General features: G+C 45.8%; 1 protein-coding gene across 1 annotated transcript in view; it reads left to right on the top strand.

Annotated features, from left to right (window-relative positions):
* The window catches only part of POMT2 (protein O-mannosyltransferase 2), a gene marked incomplete at its 5' end in the record, with an annotated part of 42667 nt that overhangs the window by 13512 nt on the left and 8416 nt on the right, over positions 1-20739 (top strand). Inside the window, 11 exons of the mRNA XM_080807519.1 lie at positions 455-563; positions 2304-2412; positions 4210-4369; positions 5703-5809; positions 6470-6552; positions 9035-9144; positions 13711-13777; positions 16053-16122; positions 18206-18284; positions 19419-19570; positions 20020-20111. Of these exons, the coding sequence (XP_080663645.1) occupies positions 455-563; positions 2304-2412; positions 4210-4369; positions 5703-5809; positions 6470-6552; positions 9035-9144; positions 13711-13777; positions 16053-16122; positions 18206-18284; positions 19419-19570; positions 20020-20111 (1138 nt within the window). The remainder of the gene's footprint in view (positions 1-454; positions 564-2303; positions 2413-4209; positions 4370-5702; positions 5810-6469; positions 6553-9034; positions 9145-13710; positions 13778-16052; positions 16123-18205; positions 18285-19418; positions 19571-20019; positions 20112-20739) is intronic.

Genomic DNA, 20739 nt, shown 5'->3' on the forward strand with positions numbered 1-20739 from the left:
AATGTTTATTGAGTACTTTGTGTCTGCTGATAAAACTAGCTCATTTAATCTCCAGATAAAAGTCTCTGAGGCAGGAACTCTAATTTTTCATATGACACAGATGGGGAGGCTGAGGTTCAGAGATGTACAATTTTAGTCACAGCTAGCAGCGGATGGGCCAGTCCCACTTCAGAGTCCCCTATTAAACTGTGTGCCATCCTGTGCACACCTCCTCGGCTGAACTTTGCTGATTTCATGTCAGTGTTCGATGGTGCTCAATGGGCACACACATGTTGCTTGATTTGACGATTCACTGTCACACCACCCCTTTCTTGCTTATAGACATTCCAGGTGATTTCACGTCACCAAGTCATGTCTGCCCAAGGTCCTCCATTTTAAACAGTCATTTGTACCAAGTCAAGTAGATCTTTGATGCTTATCTGCCTGTTTGACTGCTTGTCTTTTCCTTCCATAGTTCTGTGCTTTCCTCGGTTCCTTGCTGGTCCCCTTTGCCTACCTCACTGTATTGGAACTGTCCAGGTCCCTTCCGGCAGCACTGCTCTCCGCTGCCCTCCTCACCTTTGGTAAGTTGTCTGATACCATGATTCTTAGGAGATTGACTGCCACATTATGAGTGGAGGTGGAAATCAATACATTTAAGGATTCTGTCCATGACCCAATGCTTAAGTAACTTTAGGATTGGGTAAATGTATTACAAGTCTTCTTTCTTCACCAGTGATTATTACATATAAAAATAGTTGTGTGTAGCTCACCTTTATATTACTAAAGGGGAGTGCTCACATACATAATCCCAAGAATAGATTATCTCCAGGTTATCCACATTTGAATTTGGTGTAGATAAGAGGATAAATGTATGTGTGTGTGTGTGTGTGTGTGTGTGTATTTGAAGGATGCTTATGATTCTAATTCTGCTTCTCTCAGGTTACTATCAAGATCTCTCAGGTTGCTATAACTTTGCACTCCTTAAACTGATTCCAACTGAATGTGAGGGCAGGTGTCTCAGAAGTAGCAGGGTGACAGGAAATAACAAAATGGGAACTTTATTTTCTGTGGATAAGTCCCACATGGATAAATGAGCATTGATCTGTAGAAATTGATTCTGTGCTATTCTGATTTTTATGAAAGTGAATTCATGACCTCATAGATCTTAACATTTAAAGAAGCCCAGGCCAAGTTAGGTGGACATTTCGGGGGTGATTCTGGCTGTATTTTGACAGATATGTTGCAAGATTGTAGGGCCTCTCTGTAGAGGATTGGTGGCTTTTTCTTTGTGTCTTTAATTTCCCTTCTCAGTTATTCATCCTCTGCATTTATTCTTTTTTTCATCCCACAATTGTTTTTCCAGCATCTCCTCTGTGCCAGGCCACTTTTCTGGGCCTCCGAGGATATGCTGATGAAACACTGTGCTGTCATGGAAATTACCTACTGGTGGGGGCAGATGACAAATAAGCAAGTAAATTATAAGTCTGGAATGTAACAATGTAAGCCATAGTGCAATGTAGAAAACAGAGTAGGGTAAGGGAGAGAGTAATGGGGAGGGATTCTCTTGTAAGCAGCAATCTTGAGCGGATTGCTGAGTGAAGCAAAACATGAAGCCGTATGCAGAGATCTGAGTGAAGCATGTTCAGGCAGAGGGAACAGCATGTGTGGTGGTTCTGGTTCAAGGCAGGATTTGGTGGATTCAGGGGACAGCGAGGAGGCCAAGTGTGACCAGAGTAGAGTGAACGAGGCAGAGGGTGTTGGGACAGGAGGTTGCTTAGGGAGGGAGACCATGCCGGCTTTGGCAGCTGTCATGAGGACCTGGTTAGTCTGAGTGAGCGGCAAGACATTGGAGGCTTCAAGCAGGGGCTTGATGTAGTGACATTTTGTTTTAAAAACAATCATTTTGGTGCCTGTGTGGAGAATCATTTGCCGACAGAGACTTTATGTAACATGCTAAGACTCTATTCTAGGTATAGGTAGTTTGCGGCTATGTAAGCAGGCTGACACAACTCCCTTTTTGATGGTGGAAATGAGGAAGAACCCTTGTCTCAGGACTGCTCCATCTGTTTGCATGACATGGTCCTTTCTTGGGTCATGGGCCTGAAAGCATTGTGAGATAGTTTCCTATCCCTGGGCTTTGGTCAACCCCAAAGCTATGGCCTTCCACCTCCCTGATGACTCAGTGACTCATCTGGTCTTGACCACATAAATGCTTACATGCAATTTAGCATAAGGTACGCTATTTCCTATTGTTGGGGTGTTTGGTTCTCGGGGGGTCCATCTCTGATTCCCTTTTTCACTGCTGAGCTCATGTTTTTCAGATACGGGATGCCTCACTCTGTCCCAGTATATCCTCCTTGACCCCATCTTGATGTTCTTCATCATGGCTGCCATGCTGAGCATGGTCAAGTACAACTCCTGCGCCGACAGGTCAGAAACACCATCTTTGTGGGGTGGGCATTGGGGGTCAGAAGCTGTGCAGCTCCAGAATTTCTGTAATGACCAGGGACAGGGTGGGTGCCTACAGGACTTGTCTTGAAACTGCACTTAAGGCAAGCATACTTTTTTTTAAAACTTGGATTGCCCATTTTAGATCATAAAAATATTTTTTATTTTTATTTTACTTTATTTATTTATTTGTTTGTTTATTTTTAGAGAGAGAGCATACGCACATATGCTTGCATGTAGAGGAGGAGGGGCAGAGGAAGAGGGAGAGAGAGAATCCCAAGTAGGCTCCACACTTAGCATGAGCCCAATGAAAACCCATGACCCTGGGATCATGACCTAAGCCGAAATCTAGAGTTGGATGCTTAACCGACTGAGCCACCCAGGTGCCCCATAAAAATAGATTTTAATATGTTTTCTAGAAATACTTTTATCTTTGTTTTGTGTAAAAATAAGAAAATGTCAATTATCTGTTTTAAGGATATTATAATGGGTGGATTTGGATACAGGTTTGTGGATATTATGGAGTCCTAATGCCTTCCTCAACCCCACCATCTTCTAAGCCACCCTTGGCACCAGTGCTGGTTAGGGATCCCAAGATAACTTTTCCCTTCACATTCTTTGTCCTAGAGGGGAGGGAACCAGGAGAGAAACCGCCTGGGAGCTATTTGTCTCCCTGCCCTCCTCCATGGTTGCATCCATTCTTGACCCACTGACAGGAAGAATGTATATAAAGGTTGGCTTAAGCAGTCCATACCAGTCAAGAGGATCTCTGCAGGCCCTGGTCAGTTCTAAAGCTATTCTGGAGGGCCTGGTCTTCTTCCAGAATGGTCTTTTTCAGGTCATCCTTTTGCCTCTGAGAGAGTAGAGTAGGTCATTCATTCTATTCAAACCAAAAGAGCTGGCTCCTCCTAGGCTTTTCTAGGAGTCAGCTTGGTTTCTCCGTGGCCAGGCTCATTAAATTACATTACTCTAGTAAAGCCAGATCCAGCGACTACCATCTCTCTCTGGCTTTGGGTGATCACGTCCGCCTCCACCTGCCACTTCTTGAATACTTACTATGTGCCAGGTACTGTGCCAGGGGCCGGAGGTACATAAGTCTCGAGGTTAAGGAGCCTTCACTCTGGCAGAGGAGGCAGCCAGCTAGTGGGAAGTGGCAGCACCGAGCACTGGGTGCTGGAAGTGTAGCAAACTTTGGAACCGACCGCTGGGGTTAGGACCATGCTCTACCACTTGCTAGCTGTACTGCTGAGCCTCTCTGTATCTCAGTTTCCTCCTCTGGGTGAAGGGCATCATCATACGACCCACCTCTGCTGAGTTGTAGTGACTGTTAGTTTATATGTGTAAAGTGCTCAGAACAGCGCCTGACACATAGTAAGCAATACTTGGTGACTTTACAAGGGGTGCAGGTGACCCCAGGAGAGGGCTGGCTGAATCCGATGGGCCTCTCTGGATTTGCCTTTTCCTCCTACTTGATCGGTCACTACTGAAGAACAAGCCTTTTTCTTACTTTGAGCCCTGTACTTAGGCAGGAAAGCTAGAGCCCCAGCCAGAAAAAGGTCCTCCTTACTCTCACTCTGCTTCCTGCGGTTTCGGGAGTTTCATAGACCCCATGCTCCTTGGAGCCACGCCATGGCCCCTGAGGTTAGGAGCCCTCCAGGAAGAGTGTAGGCCCAGTCTGTCAGGGTCACAACACCTCTGCCCTTCCCCACTGCTGCTCTTGGTTTTTTTTTAGTTTGGTTCCAGCTGCCAAACTGAACTCTGTGTCTTGTTGGTTTTCAGGCCCTTCTCTGCCCCCTGGTGGTTCTGGCTCAGCCTGACTGGCGTTAATCTGGCTGGTGCTTTAGGGGTCAAGTTTGTTGGCCTCTTTATCATCCTGCAAGTGGGGTGGAACACCATTTCAGACCTTTGGCACCTGTTTGGAGACCTCAGTCTTTCAGTGGTGAGAACCCAAGTGCCTGTGGAAATGTCTTTGCTCCCTGGTATTGCGCAGCAGAGCCAGTGGCCTTTCTCTGCCTCTGCTGCAGGTGGTGGAGTGGCTGTATTCTCGGCCTGAGGTGGGCTGGATCCGGCCATTGTCTGTAGGCAGCCTGACAGTAGGAAGCAGGGCATGCTCAGAGGCTAGAGAGGTTTAAAGGGAGAGGATGAACCAACATCCTTGGAATTTTCTTTTGGCATTTGTTTCTGTGATGTTTTTTAAATGCTCTACAAACTACCCAGCCAGGGGAGTCTGTCCAGCTGGGCTCATGCCAAATATATGGCATATACTTGCTGCTTGGGATCTTGGGTAAAATGGGTAGGATGACTTTATGAACTCACAATGTTCTTTCTCTGACCCAGGGTCTCCAGATTTGGAGGCGAGTAAGGGCCTTTAGAGTTTATTAAAGTATTATTAACTAAGAGCTGATTCTGTGCCAGGCACTGGGCAAAGGGCTTCACCCTCACTGTCTCATTTACCTCTCCTAACAGTCCTGTGAGGTAGGTCGTTATTACCTTCTCTTCACAAATGAGGAAGTCCAGACCTAGAGAGGTAATCGTGTGTCCAAGACTGTACAAGTGATAAAGGTAGATATAGGATTCAGGCTTAGAGGAGGCTGACTCCAGACCAGAACTACTTCACCACAATGCTTTACCATCGCCTCTGAACCAAAGCCTTGATAAGTTCGTTTATTAGCTCAGAAAATACAGACAGACTACCTTTAAGTCTGAAACATGGAATATGCAGATGAACAAAACAAGGATTCCTGCCCTCCAGAGACAATGGAGAGAGAGAAATAAGTGAACGGGTGATTACAGTCCAGCCAAAAAGTGCTGTGAGGGCACAGTGGAGGGCATGAGCCTGGGTCACGTGGTCCAGGAAGGTTTCTGGGGGGAAGCTGAGGCCTGAGCTATAGATCAGGAACACTTATGTGTGTGACGGATAGGGCTGGCGCAGTACAGGAAGCGTAGGGACCATGCAGGGAGCTCAGTGGAACTGGGAGGTAGAGGGGACTGATGAGTGATGAGGCTGAAGATGCAGGGAAGGTCTGGGGTCCTGGGTGAGGGCCTGCATAGGCAGCAGAGGGCTGGCCCAGGTTCACCCCCTTGCAGGGCCGGAGTGGGGAGGGGTGTTATGGAAAGGCTAGGGTTTTCACATTTTTTTCTTGTTGGCTGTTAGTTTTTCAATTTTTTGTGATTTTGATTCACACATAAAAAGTTACATATACCGCACATATAAGGTACAAAGTAGAATAAAATCCCATGTGCCCAGCACCCCACACTGGCTGTGTTTGCAGGTGACTGTGGGGAAACACCTGACTGCTCGCGTCCTGTGCCTCATAGTGCTGCCCTTGACTCTCTACATGGCCACTTACGCTGTTCACTTCATGGTGCTGAACAAAAGGTACAGCAGAGCCTTTCCAGCCTCTTGCTTCCTGTTTTCCTCTTGCCTCTCAGCCTGTGGGTGGGCTCTGTGATTTGCTGGGTCTGTGGTTGGGATGTTAGAGGGACCTGGTGGATTTTATCTGTTTGTTTCTTCTATGTTCCATCTTTTGGGTATCCAGAGGGCTCAGAAAAGCCAGAAGGAAGAGGAGAACGTCCTAATAGCCTAACTGCCCCTTATCCCTAAGCAGAGCCCCTGTGCTTAACAGGGATGGGCCAGAATAAGGCGTGCAGTTGGAGGAGGGTGATAATCTCAGCAGCACTGGCTGTGGTTCCCATTTACCAAGTAGCGACCCCATGTCAGCATCTTGTACATATTCTCTTGCTTCATCATGATCCTTTTTGAGTTCTTTTTTTTTTTTTTTTTAAATCCCCAATGTATGAATGAGGAATTGAGGCTAAACAAAGTTAGCTACTTCTGAAAGTCACCTAGCTAGTAAGTGGCTGATTTGAGATCTGGACCCCTGTTACTCCAACTCCGCCACTGTGTCTGTCCCATAATACCATGCTGCCACTCTGGTTGTCTTTTTTTAGACTAGTTGCACAGGGCTCTTCCTAGCGTTCCCAGGAAATTAGAATTCCTCTCTAGGAACTCGTCTCTCTCCTGCTCCTTTTCCCACAGTGGTCCTGGTGATGGCTTCTTCAGTTCTGCCTTCCAGGCCCGGCTTTCAGGCAACAACCTTCACAATGCTTCCATCCCCGAACGTGAGTATCTCGGCCTTTATGAAGGTAGAAGGGCAGGAGCCTTTCTGGGTAGGTGAATTAGAAAGGATGAGCATGATAGCCTGAGTTATTTTAGCCTATAGATGGCAGACTGGGAGCAACATCCAGTTAGATCTGGGATGAGCACTCAAGAGTGACTTGGGACACAGGAAGAGCAGCCTTGAACAGCAAGCTGCTGTGCTTGTGACCTCTCCCTTGTGGCTGTGGAAGCATCCAAGTCAGCTCCGTGGGAAGGCAAGCGGAGAGAATCTGGTGTAAGCACAAGGCCCTGGTGCTGGTGGTCATTTTCCACCATCGCATTCTGTGACGCACATCCAGCCACTTATTCGCAGGTCGTAGTTCAGCACGTTAGCCACACTGGTGGCTGTAGAGGGCCTGCCCTCCAGAGTGGAGAATCCGGTGTGTGTTAAGTACATAAGGGATCGAAGGGTGCAAGAGATCACTTCTGCTAGGGGGTTGGAGGGCATCAGAGGTACATAGAGTGAGATGCCGTGGAGCCTGGCCCTGGAAAAATGGGTAGATTTGAATGGACAGAGAGGGAGGAGAGGGCATACAGCGCAGAGGGGACAGCATGATCAAGGCCATGAACAGGGCACAATGTAAGGCACAGATTATCTGTAGAAAAGTAGTAGAAGATAAGGCTGGAAGGATAGATTGGGCCCAGATTATAAGGGTTTGAAACATTTGGGTGAGGTATTTGACTCATTAAATAGACAGTGGAGACACAGCAGAGGGCTTTGAGCATGAAGGAGGACAGGAAGGCTGTGCTTTCGGGAGGCAACACTGATGCGAAGCATAGGATGGTTAGGGAGGGGATGGGATTGGAGGCAGGGATCCCCTCTGGAAAGCTATTCTGGGGACTTGAGCTGGGCATTGTGGTAGCAGCCATAGGAGTGGGGCACATGGGCATGGACAAGGGAGATTGGACATGGAAAGAGCAAAAGAAAAATGTCACTGAGAACTTGAGCCCAGGTAATTGTTTCTTGGAGGCACAATGACATCTTCTAGTTTTTCCAGTGCCTTGCACAGTGCCTAGGACACAGGGGCCCCGCCAAGACTGTACAGAATGAGAAATAGGGAAAGCAGGTTAAAAAGTTCGTTTAGAAAGACAGATACTGGGTTCCACTGTAGAGAGGCTGATTTTGAGATGCTCGGGGAAATCCTTGCAACAGGGCTAATGGGCTTGCGGCTGATGCTTTCAGAGGAGGAATCAGCCAGCTAACAGGAAGAGTGATACCGTGGCAGTAGCTGTGATCTGTAAGAAACCTGTAGAAAGAGAATGAGATCTGGGCTGGCTGAAGCCAGGTCACTGGGAGTGCAGGAGGAGGGAGTTAGGAAAGGATGCTGCAGAAGACAGTCCTTGAGGGAGTGTGGGTTGAGAAGGGGGAACAGAGCATTTCCAGAAGCAAAGATGGTCAGCAGTGTGCGGGGCTACATATGTTGGCCTGGGTGAGAATGTAGAAGAATGGAGCTGTGGGGTTTAGCAAATGCCTACATGTTGTTTCAAAGGCCTAGCTCACTGTGATCTCTTCCATCAAGCCAGCCTCTTCTTACTCTTTGCATGAGAATTCATCCTACTCTGCTCTGGGCTCCCGTCGTGTCACACACTGTCACTCCTTTGCTGGGGCACTTGCCCACTGTCCTGTGCTCATCGGTGTGTGCCGCCATCTTCTCTAAGGGCTCTCCCAGGGCCATAGCCAGGACGCCTCCAGCTTTGGATCCACTCTGTATTTGATACAATCTGCTGACCAAAGGAACGAACAAAGGAGGACCAGAGTAGTCTATCACTGATGGAGCGAGACGTGTCTCAGTGGACTGGGGAATGCCAGGGCAGCCAGATTGCAGGGCACTGAGAAGAGGGACAGTAAAGAGGAAAAGAGGCTTCTCAGTTACCCAGGGCCTGCAGGCAGAAGGGATCTTCTTGGTTTATTCCTTTTTTTTTTTAAACTCTGAATTAAAAAAACCAACAAACCCAAACACCATTGAACAGCTACTTTATATAGTATTAGATTCAAAAGACACAAAAGGACTTTGCAAAAGTGAAAATTATCTTAACAGTCTATCATAACATTATATCTATCTTGAAGAATATGTTAGGTAAGACTTGAAATGCTTCTTCCTTTATTGTGCTTAATGTATGTATAGACTTTGAAGGATGGGCTGTTTCTAATCTTTTGCTTTTACAAGTAGTGCTTTGATAATACCCCTGTTAATACCAGCTTCTTCTGAAGTTCTGAGGAGGAAAGGGAGGTGAGGACACCAGTGAGACCCTGTAGTGAACTCCCACTTGCGTTGACACCATGGGAGTGAGAAGGCACCTGTGCGTCTCACTTTAGGGGGCGCTAGGCCCAGTGTGGTCTGTGAGAGGGTTAGTGAGTCCTGTGGCTTCAGAGGCCCCTTCCAGTCAGGGGCCACCGCTAGCACCATGACAGCTCACACCCTCCACTGTCTGCCTCCCTCCCAGATCTGGCCTATGGCTCCGTGATCACCGTGAAGAACCTGCGGATGGCCATCGGCTATCTCCACTCCCACAGGCACCTCTACCCCGAGGGCATTGGCGCCCGCCAGCAGCAGGTCAGCGAGCCTTTTGTACTTTCTGTACTGTAGCAACACCAAGCTGTTGGCCAGGACGGAACCTGCCCTTCTCTTTCTTGCCCCCATCCTTTACCTGCACCATTTTCCCTGCTTGAAACAGTCTTCCTCCTGCGCCCTAATCCTTTTCCTCTGGCTAACTCCAGCTTCTTTAGGCTTCAGAGCAAGTGTTGCCTCCGATTACCATGACCCACCTCTACTGCTTACTGGGGTAAATGCCTCTCGCATGAGGGGTTTGCCTGGCATGCTTTGTAAGCCTGTGCGCTAACCCTATTCACATTGAATTGTGAATTCAGTTCCTCTTGTCTCTTGCTAGCTCTTGGAAGGCTCATGGTGCCTGGCTTGACATGGATGATGGTCAGGTGTTGTGGTTGTAAACACAGACCTGGAAACCAGACTACATTATCTGGGTTTGAATCCTGGTTCTACCAGAGTATGACTTTAAACAAGTTATTTGACCTTTTTCTGCTTCATTATCTTCATTTTTAATTAGGGAAAATAAAGAGTGCCTTTCTCCATCATAGGGTCATTGTGCAGATTTAAAGTATGAAGTACATGTGACATGCACCCTAGGGGTTTAGCCATGAGTATTACCTGAGCGAGTGAGCCACACTGTGTCCGTGTCCCTGTCTATGAGTGTCGGGTGTGGCTGTGGCAGACGGTGCCTGAGAGGGAGAGGCAGGATGTTGGAGAGGTTGGGGAGGCCAAGTTGTGCAGAGGCCTTCCGTGTTACAGTAGATTTGACTTTGTTCTATGGACACTGGTGAGGCGTTGAGATTTGTGAAGGCATGATAAGATGTGATTAGATTTTTAGGTTAGGAAAAAAACCTCCAGCGGGAGGGTGATGGATTGAAAGGAGGGGCAGGGGGCACCTGGGTGGCTCAGTGGGTTGAGGCCTCTGCCTTTGGCTCGGGTCATGATCCCAGGGTCTTGGGATGGGGCCCCACATCGGGCTCTCTGCTCGGCATAGAGCCTGCTTCCTCTTCTCTCTGCCTGCCTCTCTGCCTACTTGTGATCTCTGTCTGTCAAATGAATAAAATTTAAAAAAAAAAAAAAAAGAAAGGAGGGGCAGATTGAAGGCAAAAAATGAGTTGGGAGGCAATAATCATGACAGAGGATGGTGAATAGAGGCAAAGACCATGAACAGAGGTGGGAATTGATTCAGGAAACACTTCACAGCTCAGTGTCAGGGCCCCATCACTGGTGGCTGCCAGGGATAAGCTATATGTAGGTCTGTAGGTTGGAGATGAAGGTGTATGTGGTAATGGTATTTCACCATAGTCAGAAATGGAGGAGGAAGAATAGCTCTGGAAATGAGAGAGTTTGTTTTGTGTATTTGAGTTTTGGGGCTTGTCTCAGGAAGGAGATCTGTGTGCGTAGCATATGGGTATCTGTGACACAGTGGGATGGGTGGCATTGCCCAGGAAGGGTGTGCAGAGGCAGGAGAGGCAGTGAAGGAGCCCTGGGGAGGCAGCAACACTTAGGCAGTGGTGGAGATGCTCTGAGGGGCGCTGGTAGACGAGGCTGAGAAGGAGGGCGTGAACAGGGGGGTTGGGAGGAGAGCCCAGGGCAGACAGCATCCCAGGAGGACTGGTGGTCAGCAGTTCAGGTGCTGCAAAGGCCTCAGAGAAGGTGGGGGCTAAGAAAGAGGCCACATTGAACGATAGTAAAGGGGGCCTCGTTGCTAACTGGGACTGCTTCTGACGAGTGGTGAGGCCCCAGGTCTCAGGAGTAGGGAGCAGGGGAGAGGGGAGGCTGTTGTGCTGAGAGGCTTGGGAGTGATGCTTCTCTTCTGGCAAAATGACCGGTATTTTTACTTGGCAAAAAAGTTTTACTTCCTAAAAATCTTTATTATTATTTCCTTATTTACTAGTTCACTCAAGTTGATGCAGAGTGTTGGGTTTTAGTATCAAGTTTCCCATTCTTGATTCTCCACTTGTCTCTAGCACTTTTGAACCCACTGGGGAGCTTTTAAAACATTCCAGTGCCTGGGTACCACACAGCAGCTCTGACTCCACTGATCCAGGAGGGGGCCCATGCATTGTGCCTTTCTGTTTTGCTGTGAAATTCTCCAGAAAAGGCTAATGGATAGCCAGGGCAGAAAACCACAGATAGCTCTTCCATGGGGAGCTGCAGCTATCATGCAGAAGCTCAAGTTACAGACGTGGTGGCCAGCAGTGTTTACACTGTGTAAAGGGAGAGAAGGACCTTGTTACGCTAGTCCTGGTGTTACACACTGACAGTCATGTGTGGAGGTGTGAAGTCATGATAATGATGTAGAGAGAGCATGTGGGGCCACGGCATGGAAGAGTCTGGTTCTGTCCCAGCTGAATCACACTGAGCCTTTCTTAGCCAGTTTCTTCATCTGCCACCTGGGGGGTTAGACTAAACCACTTCTAGTGGCCCACACTGCCCTGGAGTTTAGTGTCTTGTCAACAACCCTAAGTGTCCATTTTAAAATATTTTTAAAGTATAACATTTATAAAATAAAATAACAAAAAAACCCCAAACCGAAAGCTACATTAATTCCAGAAGATCAGTGTTTACCCACATAGTTTGGCGTACAACATTCTGTTGTTATAGGATATGAGTGTTTCTAGGAGACTTTGTGTTGTAAAAAATTCCGTTGTAAAAACAAATGTTTCTATGGGAAAAGGAGGCCATGGACTATACTCATAATAAAGAAGTAATTTTTCTTATATAATTTTAATAGTAAGTTTTGTTTAAAAAAATACACAGAGTACATACACACAAGCAACATAAAATCTTAAGATCCTTTAAGCAAATCTAGGCCAGTGGACTCTCTATACCTTTGTTTAGGAGTATGAATTTAATTTCTCTATGGCTGCCAAAATGTTTTAGTTTTTTTTTTTTTTTTTTTTTTTTAAGAATTTATTTGATGGAGAGAGATCACAAGTAGGCAGAGAGGCAGGCAGGCAGAGAGAGAGAGGAGGAAGCAGGCTCGTGCTGAACAGAGAGCCTCATGCGGGCCTCAATCCTAGGACCCTGAGATCATGATCTGAGCTGAAGGCAGAGGCTTAACCCACTGAGTCACCCAAGCACTCCCCTCCCCCCTTTTTTTTAAGTTGGCTCCACACTGGGCTTGGAGCTGGGCTCCAGTGTGGGGCTTGAACTCATGACCCTGAGATCGAGACCTGAGCTGAGATCGGGAGTCTGATGCTTAACCAGCTGAGCCACCCACATGTCTTGTATATTCTAAATACCATCATTCCTGATTTTTTTCTGAGAAAGGAAAAGCCACTGAAACAAAGCAGCCGTAATACATACATAATTTTTTCCCTAAATGCTGATTCCAAATTCCTTTGCAAGTAAATCAGTAATGTTTTGTCCAATTGGAGTCATAAAACCCACTTTGTATATATTTATATTGTTTCTGGGTATTTGTGTTCTTGTTTATATAATTGGCATAATTGTTATGTGTATAATCTCTATCCTGGGAGCTTTGGAGTTAGCTGCTTGGTTCGATAGGCCATGGTGACTTTGAGCAAATTACTCATCCTTAGTTTCCTTGTAAGTAAGGTGGGGCTAGCCATGGTGCCTAGCAGAGATAGAAGACTTGCCCAGTGCTTAGAACAGTACCTAGTGATAAATGGCAGCCCCTTTCAGCATCAGCATTTTATAAACCTTTTCCTATGCTGGTAAAAAATGCTCAGAAACATTTTTTGTGGCTGTGTAATGTTCTGTCCTGCAGATGTATCATCATGTTAGCTATTCCCCTATCATTGGACATTTATTCTGTTTCTGAATTTTTGCTATTAGATTCATCACAGCATGATATGAATGTTCACATGCATACACACACACACATTTAATTTTTAAAAAATCGGTGTCTATGAAATGGCTACAGGCTAAACCCTCAGGCTTCTAGGACAAGATATATATGGAGCTATTTAGTTTCATTTGGTCACAGTCTAGAAAATATAGCATGAATTTTTCATTTAGAAAATTTGAGGCATGTTCTTAATTACTTCTTAAAATGCACTAAATCAGGGCACCAGGGTGGCTCAGTCAGTTAAGCGTCTGATTCCTGATTTCGGCTCAGGTCATGATCTCAGGATCCTGAGATTGAGCCCACATCCAGCTCCACGACTGGGTGTGAAGCCAAGGTAGCATTCTCTCTCTCCCTCTCCCTGTGCTCCACCCCCAGCTCATGCTCTCTCTCTCTCTCTCTCTCTAAAATAAATAAATACAAAATTTTAAAAATACACTAAATCCTGTTTGTGTGCTGGAGACTATGTTACACAATGTATCATGGTTCCTCCTCTAGGAGGCTAAAACTTTAAAGATAAGATGCAGAAATATACAGAGAGACCGATCAAAAAGGCGCTTGAGGGAGAAACCTCTAAATGCAGATGGAAGGAGAGAATCTCACTAGGGCTACTTTGGAACCCTCCTAGGCACCATGGCCCCTCAGGTTGGTGGCTGGGGATTCTGAAAGAGGCTTAAGCAACGCTGATTTGCTCTCGATTGTCCTGTGGCTACGCCGATGTTGATGGTATTCTCTCTCCCACCTGCCCCCCAACCCAGGTCACCACCTATTTGCACAAGGACTACAACAACCTGTGGATTATCAAGAAACACAACACAAATGCAGGTAATGTAGGAACTGATGTTTCTTGCATTACTGCCTACTCTGAGCCATTTTTAACATTTCTCATGCCTTCAAATGGCACGGAGATGGGCATTCCTGGGCTTTCCTTGGCAGTACCTTTACTGATCTCAGTTATCCTTTCAACAGCTACTTATTGAGCATCTACTATCTTCCAAGCACTGTTGTCAACATAGGAGGTAAGAAGTGAGCAAGACAGATAAGATCTCACTCTTAATAGCTGTCATGCTGAAGCCAGAGAGCCCGGCCAAGGCTCAGACTTAGTCTAGACTGGTTACCTAGACATGCTGCTGGGGGCTAGTTGAGTAGACCCAGCTGAGGGCACATGGTGGCCACTCTCGTTTCTAATGAGAGCACACTAAGCCTTGCAGACCCCAGCATATGGTGCAGCTCAAGTTGTCTTGATTGGATAGAGTACTGCTGCCCTCTGGTCATTCCTGGACTGGACCAGTCGGCTGTAGATCTCAGAGCCTGTGGCTGGGCTTGTCTAGCCTGATGCTTGGGTCCTTACTCCATACCTGCTGGCCTGCCCCCTGGGTGGCCGGGGCAAAGCTGCTCTGAAGCACATTTAATGGGCTCTTGGGGCTTTATGACGTGGGCTATATCCAGATCTTTCTTTGGTCAGGGAGCTAGCTACCTGCCAGCTGTGCTTTCTGTATCTATAGCTGAGAAGAAAACAGAGGGCATCTTCTGCTTACCTCTGAGCCCCTGCTGATTGTCCTGTGTCACAGGCTTTCTCTGTGACTCCTCAGTAAACCCCGCCTGGCTCTCCACCTTTCTGGAGTCAGCGGCTCCTGAGCTTTGGTGTGGCAGTAGGTGGCTGTTCACCTAAATTCACCCTTTTTGTTCCTTTCCCCACCTCATATTGCTGCAGTCTTGTGACAATATTGATTGTTTTCATCCAGAAGGACAAACGTAAGTGGCCTATCACAAGGAGGGGTTATAAGGCAAGACTGCTTTACTTCTAAAGTTATGTGGGCGTCGACCAAATCTTGGAACATCTCTGATCTGTTATTCGATGTGGCTTCTAGCTTAAGGTGGTTGCATTTCTGCCAGGGAACTAAGGCTGTGTGAAGGCAGAGAGCTACAAGCACTTAGGGAAGTGGGAGCCATACAGATTAAGGTCTTTTTTTATGTATTTCTAGGAATTTATCCATTTCTTCTAGGTTGTCCAATTTGTTGGCATATAGCTTTTCATAATATTGTCTTATGATTGATTGTATTTCTGTAGTGTTGGTTGTTCCTTCTCCTTTCTCATTTGTGATTTTATTTATTTAAGTCTTTGTGTTCTTGATGGCTAAAAATGCCCCTCCCGCCACATTCTTGTAAAATGAAACTTCCCTCCCATTGACTTATTTGACTTGTTGCCTTTGCTGATTAATCTTTTTTGGAGACCTTAGGGTCCATGTAGGAATGGGCATCCCTACAATTGAGCTTTCTAATTCTCTTAAAAACTAGTGATTTGTTCTGGCAATTTCTCTTTCCTGACCTCGAGTGTTAGTGTCTCACTGTTGGGGAAGAAGTTTGCAAGGATCTTTTTTGTGTTGCTGGTTACTGCTGGCTCCTTTTCCATTGTCATTGCCTTGCTAGACCTGATCTGACTTGGTTTCTGGATGATGTGGTCCCTTTCTTTTTTCACCTCATCATTTTCTTTACCTCACGCTTAGCAAGTTTGTTGTCAGAGACAAGATAATAACAGACAAAATTTTCAGGGCTTAACATTGGACTCTGAGGAGAGCGAGGCATATAGTCATTTACATGGAATTAATTTTTGGAAGACTATGTTTTTACTACTAAAAGGACAATCTTATTATTTGGCTTCCCAGCTTAAAAACCCTCCTATGCAGGCTTCAAGGCCTGTCAGATAAAGACCACATTTCCTAGCCTGGCTTGTACCGTGTGGCCTTACTTGTTCACATCCTCATCTATTGCCACAGTCTTTCCCATTCCTCTCCCCCCACACACCCTACCCACTCATATGAAACCGTTTGCTATTGGTCAAATGTGTTTTGTTCTTTCATACATCTGGCTCCGCTTGTTGACCTGACAAAATTCTCTCCTCCTTAAAGAGCCTTTTCAAGCATATCTCTGAGACACCCTTCCTTGAGACAGTGAGTGGCCCTTTCTCTTTGTCCTCCCAGCACTCTGCACCTCTAGGATCTATGATATTATACTGTTAATCTTTACCAGTAGGCCCTCAATTCATACTAGCCTAATGAGTGAATGACTTCAGATATCAATGCTTGTTTCTTCTTGGCAGATCCCCTGGACCCTTCATTCCCCGTGGAATTTGTAAGACATGGAGACATCATTCGGCTAGAACACAAAGAGTAAGTAAATTGGCTGTCTGGGATGAGTGAGTGGTATGGGCACCAAAGGTAAGGAGTTCTAAGCTGGAAGGAAACAGAAGTCAGATTTGGATGAGGCTCTAGTAAATGGAACAAGGCTGCTGTGCTAGAATGGGAAAGCCATTTTATGAAGTCTGGCGAAATAAGCAGGCCAATTTTGTCCGCCTGTTTTGGCTTTGGGAGCTTTGAACTTTGAAGATACTGTTCAGTTTCCCTTTTTCCAGTGCGGGGAAAAAGTATCTGAGTTACCCAGTGCTTCTTCTCAAGTGGCTACCTTTAGGAAGATGTAGAAGTCTGGTTTATTTAAGCAATGTTCTCACTGAAAATGACTAAAAGTGCTAGAATAACATGAAAACATCCTAAAGCATCAAAGAGCTGACAAGGCAATAGGGAGTTACCAGGCCAAAATCTAAGTGGAAGTGGGGTATGGGGATTCCAGAGAAATGAGTGGGATGCTGCAGCCACCTCTGCCTTGATCCTGCAATCTTGAGTTTCGATCTTTGGTTTTGACTGCCCCTTCAGAGAGAGAGTTGTAAATTCAAAGCTGTAGGCTCACCCAAAGTGGTAAATGTATTAAGTGATCCTTCCCCCAAACTTGAAACCACAAAGGGCTAGAGCTGGGGGAGCAGGGGTTGAGGTGGGGCTACTTCTGGTTCCTGAAAAGTTGTATCTACCAATTGATCCTTACATGGATTTGGGGCCCAAATTAATTTCATCTGGATGGTCTGAAAATCTTAAGGCCATGAATTGCAATGAATATAATCCTAGATGGTAATATTTCCTAGGTGCCTGGCTATAAGCAGATGTAAATCCTCTTTTGGGAAAGAGATTGCCCTCCATTCCCATAAATAGTTTTTCAGTGATGATGAATAGTACATAGTAAAAAATAACTAAGCACACAAGGAAATAGGGCACCATGTGCAAGAGCGAACAGGAACGATAGATACAATATTTGGCAGAAGCAGTTCTACAAAATATTGTATACTAGGATCATCCAGTATGGAGTATTTTAAAAATCAGGGATTATATATAGAGAAAAACTATGCACTGTGTGTGTGTGTGTGTGTGTGTGTGTGTGTGTGTGTATATATATGTATGTATCTATATGTATGTGTGTATATATATGTGTGTGTGTGTGTGTGTATACACACACACACACACTGTGTATATATAGAGAGAGAAAACCTTTTTCCTACTATGACTGTGAATACTTTTTAGGTTTTTTTGTTTGTTTCTTTTGTTTTTGTTTTTTTATTTGACAGAGATCACAAGTAGGCAGAGAGGCAGGCAGAGAGAGAGGGGGAAGCAGGCTCCCCACTGAGCAGAGAGCCTGATGTGGGGCTCGATCCCAGGACCCTGGGATCATGACCTGAACTGAAGGCAGAGGCTTTAATCCACTGAGCCCCCCAGGCGCCCTTTACTTTTTAGTTTTTATTATTTATTACTTACTTAGTTTCATTTTGTTTTATTAACAAAGTTATTTATCATTTATTGTTGAGTTTTATTTTTGGAAATTTGGAAATTTCCAGAATTTTTATAATGAACACTTATTTCTTATTGTGGATAAAAGTAAGAATTATTATAAAACGAACAAAGTAAATAAAGCCAAATTAATTCCTCCCTTCCCCTTCTGACCCCCACTTTGTAAAAATTGGTGATGAGGGCAGAAAGAGTAAATGGGAGGGAGGAGGCTTACCTGGCTCAGGCATGTGTAGATTACAAATCTTAATTTCTTCTCCCCAAAGCTGCCTCATGAGTCAGGCAAGCTAAGTGCTTCAGAGCCACCAAATGTGGTAAGTCATCCCCCTACTGCAGAAGTTAACCCCTTTCTTGGCACGGGGTCCAGGGCTCCTACCGTCTGTCCCTCATGGTTTGGGCAATTCTCTGATTCTCTGGATGTTTCTTGTGAGTAAATAGGCAAGACATTCTTGATTTGTTGGATTTCATAGCTCAGATTCTAATTTTTCTTGCACTAACAGATGACTCTGAATATCCCTAGTAAAAGAGGAGACATTACATGTCTCTTTCCCCCAGGATAATGGCGTTTCTCTCTCTTAACTTCTAGGACTTCTCGGAACCTGCACAGTCACTATCACGAGGCCCCCCTGACCCGGAAGCACTATCAGGTCACTGGCTATGGCATAGTAAGTGAGCAACTGGAGTGTGATCAGGCTGTAAAAAATTGTGGGGCCTGGTTCACAGCCATGAGACAGAACACATCCTCCCTGGAATTCTGGAATGTTCCTAAGGATGACGGGCTACACAGGGACTCTATTAACGTTTGGAACTTTTTGGCAAGGCTTGCTGTGGGAAAAGCAGCTCGTGAGTCTGTTTGTCTCCATCTCTTCCCTCCCATAATGACCGTGCCATTTTTCTCTTCTGACACTTAATAAATGTCACATATGAATACTGTTTGGGTCCCTTTTTAAATCACAGTGGACGTAGAAGCCATGGACCCACAATATGATCCTAGGTAAATATATAAGTTTATTCTTTGCCAGATCCCAGATCCTCACTGACTTGATTTTTAAGGATTACTTCCCTGTTCTGCAGGGGGATGTTAAACACAGTGCTTTTGGATTTTTTACTAGCGTGGGGTAATGCAGTTAATAGAAAAAGAAGCTCAATGAGTACTTGGGGAGTGATTTGGAAACAAAACCAGTGGAGAGGGCAGCCAGACTTAGGACTATCTTACGTTCCCTTGCAGGGGCTTTAGTGCATCAGTAAAGATCCTGGGTTTCTTAAGGTGGCCTTCCCAACCCCCCTTCTGCTTGCTCACCCCATGCTACTGGGGCCACTAATTATCATTTTCATGTGGGCATCTCCTGAGGAGAATTAGACACAAATGTCTTAATTTCCAGAATATCATCTCCAGACCAAACCTTTCTGGCTTAGATGAGTGAGTGTCCAGATGGCCAAGTAATGGGTACAAATGGCCCAAATCTATTTCTGTTGGCTCAAGGTGCTGTCATGAGTTTGGTTTAAGAGCAAAGACATATGTTTAGAATTTAAATGTAGTCCTGTGAAGCATTGGAGTGTGGGCTGCAGGAATCACACTACTTTTCTTAGTTGTGGTGGCGAGCACTGGGGGAATGTCCGTCACTTGGGGTGTTTCTCTGGCCCTCTCATTCCCATTCCTGCCTCATCCACTGAGGCCTATTTTGTCTTTGACCGTTGTAACATGGTGGCATCGGAAGGGGGCCATCTCCCTTTCCTGACATGTCTTCTCTAAAGTCATCTTAACTTTCTTTGTGTTTTTTCCTTGGTTGACATGGCAGAATGGGACAGGGGACTCAAATGATTTCTGGCGGATTGAGGTTGTAAACAGAAAATTTGGAAACCGGATCAAAGTGCTTAGAAGTCGCATTCGCCTCATCCACCTGGTCACAGGTTGTGTCCTGGGCTCCTCAGGAAAGGTCTTGCCCAAGTGGTGAGTCTCTGGGGTTTTGATGTCCTAACTGAGGCTCATGCTTCTCCTTTCACACTACAAGGAGTATACCAGAAACTTCTATTTCCCAGGTGTCAATGTTCACCTCACGTTTTCTTGTATTTTAGTGGTAGATGGAGGAGGAAAAGGCATCACGTGTGTTACAGAGCACAGAACTCCAGAGTTCCTTTGGTGTTCTATGTGTTCTGAGAGTTGAACAGAATAGTTATTCATCTGTCTAGGACCTTCTAAGTGCTCTGGGCCTTTCTAAAGTGGGAATACTCTGTGCTGGACTCCTCCTGGGACAGTCATGGAATATAAAAGAGTGAGGTTGAAAAAAGTATGGCCACTGGGTTGAAAAGAGTAGGTTCTATAAATGTAAGAGATTTGACAGCGCAACTCTCTGGTGAGTGTCACGTCTTCTGAGAAACCTCTATGACTGCTTTTCACAGGGGCTGGGAACAGTTGGAGGTTACCTGCACCCCATACCTAAAGGAAACCCTCAACTCTATCTGGAATGTGGAGGACCATATCAATCCCAAATGTGAGTGAGATGACTTCTTGGAAACATTTATAAGTAACTCTTATCTTAGAAAAATCGGCGTTCATAGATTCTGCTGCCACCGTATCTCATTGTTGTCATTTCCTGTCTTTTTTGAACCTAGTCTTTTCATATGAGGTGTCTTGACAGGTAGCTCCTTCTTCTTCCCATCCATGTCAACTTCCCATCCTCCTTAAACTCCCCCTAAATTGACCAGCGACCTCACTGTGGGCCAGAGCTAGTTTCCTTCTTCCATTTTCCCTGCTTCTTGTTGGATCTGATGCTTTTCCTTGCTGTCTGCAATGCGGGTCCACCTAACTTGTCTCCTTCTGGGCTTTTCTGTCCCCTGCACCTGGGTTCCTCCCACCCTCAAGGCTTAGAGCAGGCTGGTGCTTTCCGGTGATGCCCCTGTGGAGAGCCACAGCCAGCCAACACTTTCACAGAAAGCAGTGGCCACAGCCCTTGATCTGAGCCCCCATATCTGTACTCCCAGGCTCCAACGTGATGTTTCTACAGCAATGTCGTCTTCAACTCACTAGTCTTTGGATCCATCGTTTGTCCTCCTCAACCACCCCTCATAAGCTTCTGCTTGATTTCCCCTCTCTGTGCTTCCTATTTCATTCTTCTTAGT

Source organism: Martes martes, assembly GCF_963455335.1.
Source record: "Martes martes genome assembly, chromosome: 7".
Lineage (NCBI taxonomy): Eukaryota > Metazoa > Chordata > Mammalia > Carnivora > Mustelidae > Martes > Martes martes.